We start from the raw sequence: 7,354 nt of genomic DNA on the forward strand, positions 1-7,354 counted from the left end.
GTTTCAATTTTTTTTTCTTTTTCACTTCACTTCACAAAACACTAATGATAGCGTTTAACTAGTTGTCAGTTCTTTATATACTTTTCGTTCGAGCTATTTAATACATTTGAGGGTTGTTTTGCTGCACGAAGAGGCTACCTGAATATCTTGTCCACGAAATGGTACAAATGTGTGCTCATCGCTGCGCACACACAAAATTCTCTTTTGAACAGTGTAAACAGTGTTTGTGTGAAAAAAAAATAGTGAAAATGCCTCCAAAAGCCAGTGGTAAAGCAGCAAAGAAGGCCGGCAAAGCCCAAAAGAACATCACAAAGGGTGACAAGACCAAGAGACGCACCAAGCGTAAGGAGAGTTATGCCATCTACATTTACAAAGTGTTGAAGCAAGTACATCCCGATACTGGTATCTCTTCAAAGGCAATGAGCATCATGAACAGTTTCGTTAATGATATCTTCGAACGTATTGCCGCCGAAGCCTCTCGTTTGGCTCACTACAACAAGCGTTCCACCATCACCAGTCGGGAAATCCAAACTGCCGTTCGTCTATTATTGCCCGGTGAATTGGCTAAGCACGCTGTCAGTGAAGGTACCAAAGCCGTTACTAAGTACACCAGCTCCAAGTAAATGGCTTTATATTTCGTCGAAAATTTATTTCCTCCACCATCAAAGGCCCTTTTCAGGGCCACAAAAATCATTAAAAAAGAGATTTTCTTTGTTGATCAACTAAAAACAAAATATCCTTATTTTATTTCAATAACAAAAAAAAAAATAAATACATCTTCCATCGAATAATAACAAATAATTGATTTTTCAACTAAGATAAATTCAATGTTGTAATCTTCATTTTATTAAAATTCTATTATGGCATTTCATTACTATGTCTAACTTCTATTAAAATTCTAATTTGGCATTTCATTACTGTTTCTTCAATATTTCTTCTTTTTATTTTTCTTCATTATAATAACGTCGCTATAATATTTTTCTCAGAGTAAAAGACTTCAATATTTCTTCTTTTTATTTTTCTTCATTATAATAACGTCGCTATAATATTTTTCTCAGAGTAAAAGACTCTATTACATTGATCGTATGCATTACTGTAAATGGCGTAGTTAAAGGATGTGTGTGTGTGAGAGAGAGTTTTGATGATGACTCTATGCGTAGGTACATGAAACCTTTTTTTCTAGAATTCTAATTGCTGCGGTTTATTACCACATCCCAATTGGCTAATCCAGTTTTGGAAAAATTCCCATAAAACATGTGATTATAAATTTCAATTTTACCGTGAAAAATAGATTAAGTACAATGTATATTTATTTAAATAAAAATTAGGTAAAAAAACAAAATTGTTTGCATAAAATTTGTTCTCTTTTTCAAAGATATTTTGTAGCCCTGAAAAGGGCTGTTAGATAAACTGCTTTCGAATATCGAAAATAATCATTCTGCCATGAAATAGAAAATTTACTTCTTGGCGGCGGCTTTTTTAGCAGCTGGTTTCTTGGCAGCGGCGGCCTTTTTGGGTTTGGCTGCTGCTACTGTTTTTGCCTTGGGTGCTTTTGGTTTTGTGGCGGAGGCCTTGGCCTTGGCGGCGGTTTTTGCTGGTTTAGCTTTAACTGTACCGGTCTTTTTGGCAGTTTTAGCCTTAGCCTTTTCGGTCTTCTTCTTTTCTGCTGTCTTCTTAGCGGCAGAAGGTTTCTTTGCAGCAGCCTTCTTTTCTCCACTGGCCTTTTTGGGTGCGGCAGCCTTCTTTTTCTTATCACCAGCTGGGGCCTTCTTCTTTTCGGCGCTCATTGCTTTAGACATTTTGAATGAACCAGATGCACCCTTACCTTTAGTTTGGATCAATTTTCCACTGGCAACAGCGCCCTTCAAATACTTCTTGATGAAGGGAGCCAATTTTTGGGCATCAACTTTGTAGGTGCTGGCCAAATATTTCTTGATGGCAGGCAATGATGAACCACCACGTTCTTTCAATGTTTTGATGGCAGCATCGACCATTTGTTGGGTTGGTGGATGAGATGGGGCAGCAGAGGGCTTCTTTGCCTTGGCAGCAGCTTTTTTAGGTGCCTTTTTCTCAACAGCGGCAACTGGAGATGCGGTGGCTTCAACTACGGCGGCGTCAGACATGTTTCACTATATTTTTCACTTCAAACACTAATATACACTAACACGCGTGTACGTTGGTTATATATATTTTTTACCGTTCAACGTAGCTATTCTTGGGTACATCGGAATTATGAGAAGTACATAGTAGTCAGCTACGAAATTTTGTGAATTCTTGTGTGGAAGAGAATAAATTTTTTCACAAAAGTTTTGATAGAATAATTAAATTTATGATGACATAGTAAATATATTTAATTGGAATTTATCACATTTCTCTAGTAGAGATATCCACCTAAATGACAAAAAGGACTTCAATTAATAATATTGAAGGACTAGAGTATTATAATCTTTTGAGTTGAAAGTTTATAAAAGTGTCATCATAAATTTCCAACTAAATTATATAAATTTTAGTATTTTTATTGAAAATTGTATAAAATAAAAAAATTATAGGGAATCTTGATATGTTTTCTTTAAAAAAATACGAAAAAATTATACATTTTGCATAGTTTTCATGGTAAAATATTCAATTATATTATGTCGTCTATGACAGTGGAATTCATCATATTGGGATATTTTCCATGAATAAAAGTTTTTCTGCAAATTAATTTGAAAGCTCAAAAGTGAAAATGTTTTAGGAAATTTTCATTCAAAAATATAATAGAAATCACAAATTTCTACTAAAATATAACATTAATAATAAAAAGTGTCAAATTGTAACGAAAAGTTAAAATAATCGTGAAGGTGTGGTATATCATGTACAGCGATGTTAACAATGTTGAATATAGTTGAAACCATAAAATTAAAATATTTGCAAAAGAAATGAAATGTATATATGAAAAATATTAAAACATCGTAGAAAAAATACATGTCGGATTATAATACCATTTTAACAAAATTTTAAATCGAAATACTATGAATAAAAATTTGCCATAGCTGATATACCACCTCTAGCCAAATTTTAAGAAGTAAAGTAATTGGCTATTTTTGATATAAAATTTCGCAAAAAAAAAACTAAAAGAATTATAACAACAGATGGAATAAATTTAAGTCTAACGACTTTAGGAAATATATAAACAATAAACACCCTAGAAAATTCAAAAACCATCTCCGATTTAGATTAGGGTTAGAAAATATTTCATAAAATGTTTGCCGCATTGAATGTAGCATTAGATGAAAATAAGAAACAAATCCTCCTACTTATATCTTTTCTTCTTTTGAAAAAATAAATTAATAGAAAATAAATTGTGAATGAGTACGAAAAAATGTAAAACCATTGGAAAGCAAAATCTACATCATATATCAACATTCCCTTCATATCCAACCTAATACAAAAAAAAAAACACAAATGCAATATATTTTATTGATATCAAATAATTAAGAATAAATTCTTGTCAACTGTAAAGTATTGAAAAAATTTTTTCTCTTTTTATAAAAATATTGTGGTCCTGAAAAGGACCGATTGTTTTTGTAAAAAAAGTTGGCTTTTAATATGTCAAAAATTTAAGCACGTTCTCCACGAATACGTCTGGCCAATTGGATATCCTTAGGCATGATGGTGACACGCTTAGCATGGATAGCGCACAAGTTGGTATCTTCGAATAGACCAACCAAGTAGGCTTCGCTAGCTTCTTGCAAGGCCATGACAGCAGAACTCTGGAAACGCAAGTCAGTTTTGAAATCTTGGGCAATTTCACGAACCAAACGTTGGAAAGGCAATTTGCGGATCAACAATTCTGTGCTCTTTTGGTAACGACGGATTTCACGCAAAGCAACGGTACCAGGGCGGAAACGATGGGGCTTCTTGACACCGCCGGTGGCTGGGGCACTCTTACGAGCAGCTTTAGTAGCCAATTGCTTACGAGGGGCTTTGCCACCGGTAGATTTACGGGCAGTTTGCTTAGTACGAGCCATTTTTCACTTTAATTCTTCACTTCACAAGATATGAACACAAACACTGTCAAAACGTTATTACTTGTGTGCCGAGCATGAACGCGCATATTTATAGAAAAATTGAGCGCGCAAACTGTTAGTTAAGGGTGTGTGTGGGGAAAGATTGAAATATTGTATCTTACAGCTGCCTGTATATACACGAAGTATACACGAACGAACCCGAGGGTAGATCGTGTTATTAATATTAGTAAGCATTTCAAGGAATTTTTGTATAAATAGAAGCGCATAGGCTGCGGAACAGTATTAGTTCTTGTGCATCATTCGTGAAGTGAAATTTAAAAGTGAAAAATGACTGGTCGTGGTAAAGGTGGCAAAGGCTTGGGAAAAGGTGGCGCTAAACGTCATCGTAAAGTGTTGCGTGATAACATCCAAGGTATTACCAAGCCTGCAATCAGACGTTTGGCTCGTCGTGGCGGTGTAAAACGTATCTCTGGATTGATATACGAAGAAACCCGTGGTGTCCTCAAGGTGTTTTTGGAAAACGTTATTCGTGATGCTGTCACCTACACCGAACATGCTAAGCGTAAAACCGTCACCGCTATGGATGTCGTCTACGCTTTGAAGAGACAAGGCCGCACTTTGTACGGTTTCGGCGGTTAAACATTTTCTTGACGCTATTTGGAGAATATTTAAATACTTTAATACAAAAACAATCGGTCCTTTTCAGGACCACAAAATATATTTACAAAAGAGATCATCTTGTTACAAATTTATTTAATTATTTTAATAATAAAATTTTAAATTTACTTGGTTTAAATAAAATTACAAACATTTGGTTTGCCGTCGGCAAAACATTGTTACTAACCCAATGAAACAATTATGTATGGACTTACCAAAGGCGACTACTATGCTATTTTTCTGCCGTCGGCACTTGAAAAACATGACATACGCTACAAAAGAAAAACACTACGAATGTAATACATACGAAACATATATGCAATTCTCTATATGTCATTTCTCGTCCCATTCCCCAAAGAAAATGATTCTATGATTCTCTTACTCTCTTTTTGCAGAAATCAAAGAAAATGATTCTATGTTGCACTGTACTCGATCCTAGTGTCATTTATTTGTTCTTTTGCGTGACGTTCTTACTCTCTTTTTGCAGAAATCAGTTATGTATGTATTGATACAAACAGCTTTCTCTGTCATCAACTATTTGCAACTTCCCGCTAGAAGTTACGAACACTTACGATCCTACTAGACTTCGGCTTTGCCAAAGCATACAAAAGATACATATGTAGTAAATAATCAGAGTTGATACAGATGAAAATAAAAACACTTCGGCTCAGAAAACGAATGCTCTCTTAATGAAATTGGTGGGAATTTGTTGTTTTTCGATATTAGGAATAAATGACATTAGATAGGAACAAAATGAAAAAATGAAGTGACGAAATTTTTCGATGTCATAACAGATGAAAACTAAATATATGTATATATATCTTCATATAATTTTTTTATAGTAAATTTTATTGTTACTGAAAAAAAGTATGTATGAAATTATATTGTTTGAAAATATTTTTTCTCTTTTTAAAAATGTTTTGTCGTCCTGAAAAGGACGGATTGTTGTTTGATAGAGATACGATGGTCTGTATTTACATTTTCTTGTAGATAATTTAAGCCTTCTTTTCGGTCTTCTTGGGCAAGAGAACAGCTTGGATGTTTGGCAATACACCACCTTGAGCAATGGTGACACCGGACAACAATTTGTTCAATTCTTCGTCATTACGGATAGCCAATTGCAAGTGACGAGGGATAATTCTTGTCTTTTTGTTGTCACGAGCAGCGTTACCAGCCAATTCAAGAACTTCAGCGGCCAAGTATTCCATCACAGCAGCCAAGTAAACTGGAGCTCCAGCACCAACACGCTCAGCATAGTTGCCTTTGCGCAAAAGACGATGAATACGACCGACGGGGAATTGAAGCCCAGCACGATTGGAACGAGACTTTGCCTTTCCCTTAACTTTGCCACCTTTACCGCGTCCAGACATGTTTCAATTTTTTTTTCTTTTTCACTTCACTTCACAAAACACTAATGATAGCGTTTAACTGTTTAACTGTTTAACTGTTTTATTTCCCATTTCTTTCAAATATCATTATAATTATTATTTGAATAATTACATAAATTACATTTTCTTAGCGATATTATATCTTATCTAAGAATATATATGTTATCTATTAAATGCTAACTGGTAGTCCAGCCCATTCTATAAAATAGTCAATTGGGAGCAATCCAATAATGTTCTCTAACCCGAAAAAGGGAATAAAAAACGGGTTACCAATTTTTTTTTTTCTTTTTATGCTACTTAAAACTACTTAGAACTAGAAATTAAGGTATTTACATGAATAAAATTAAAGTAAAATAAAATAAAATGAAATAAAATAATTCAGTGTGATATGTACATATTTACAGGCCTAATATCTGAGTCATATTATTGAGTGATATCGTATACAGGGTCAGAAAATTCCATTCTGCCATATCTCCTGTGGTAGTACATAAGTCTGCCATCGTCGTCGTAGAGCATCCCACTGTCCGCCATGTGTGGTAATGCCGTCGGGGGAAACAGTTTCCCAGTCGTCCTAAGTTGGTCAAAAAGTCGTCTACTAAGTCCAGTCTCCCTCACCAATTCGTTAGGGTGTGTGTTGTACGCTCTAAGACGCTCGATTGAACTGCCAACCATGAAAGCGTCGATTCTGCCCATGGCACTTCTCTCATACACGACTCTGTTGGGCGGGTTGCGAAATTGCCCATCAGCTGTAATGCGGGGTCTAAGGTCAAGAGAATACTTCAACATTTTCCTCTCAAAAATTCGTAGTCTCTCCATCTGGTGTGAGGAAATTATTGACCATGTGGGGAAAGCATATGCCAATACCGGTCTAACTATTTGTTTATAAATGGTGAGCTTTACCCTAGAGCTGAGCCCACCCCTCTTCTTCAATAACCTGCTGTAGCCTTGGAAAGCCGCCTTACCCTTCTTAAGCAAGTTGTCGATGTGCCTCGTGAAAGAGATCTCTTCCTGGAAGACCACTCCTAAGTATTTAAGTTTATCCGTACTTGGTATAACTTGGCCGCCTATTCTCACATTAGGTTGGTACTTGCGAGCGTTCTTGAAAAGGTTTTTCCGTTTCCCCTTTAGTGCTATTGCCTCACATTTCTCAATATTGAGGTTTAATCGCCATTCATCAAAATATATATTGAGGGTGTCAAGGTATTTCGATAAGTTCTTTTCAGCTTTTTTCGGTCTTGCATGAGTGGAGGCCACTAATATATCATCCGCGTATATGAGCAGTAGTTCACCTGTCGAGGG

General features: G+C 35.5%; 2 protein-coding genes across 2 annotated transcripts; both read right to left on the reverse strand.

The window, feature by feature from the left end:
* Positions 1–3,599: 3,599 nt before the first annotated feature.
* On the reverse strand, positions 3,600–4,010 carry LOC142242632 (histone H3). Its single transcript, XM_075314201.1, has one exon. The coding sequence runs from the start codon at positions 4,008–4,010 to the stop codon at positions 3,600–3,602; it is 411 nt and encodes a 136-aa protein (XP_075170316.1).
* Positions 4,011–5,662: 1,652 nt separating this feature from the next.
* LOC142242600 (histone H2A) lies at positions 5,663–6,037 on the reverse strand. Its single transcript, XM_075314167.1, has one exon. The coding sequence runs from the start codon at positions 6,035–6,037 to the stop codon at positions 5,663–5,665; it is 375 nt and encodes a 124-aa protein (XP_075170282.1).
* Positions 6,038–7,354: the final 1,317 nt, after the last annotated feature.

This window comes from Haematobia irritans, unplaced genomic scaffold (assembly GCF_050003625.1).
Source record: "Haematobia irritans isolate KBUSLIRL unplaced genomic scaffold, ASM5000362v1 scaffold_6, whole genome shotgun sequence".
NCBI classification, from domain to species: domain Eukaryota; kingdom Metazoa; phylum Arthropoda; class Insecta; order Diptera; family Muscidae; genus Haematobia; species Haematobia irritans.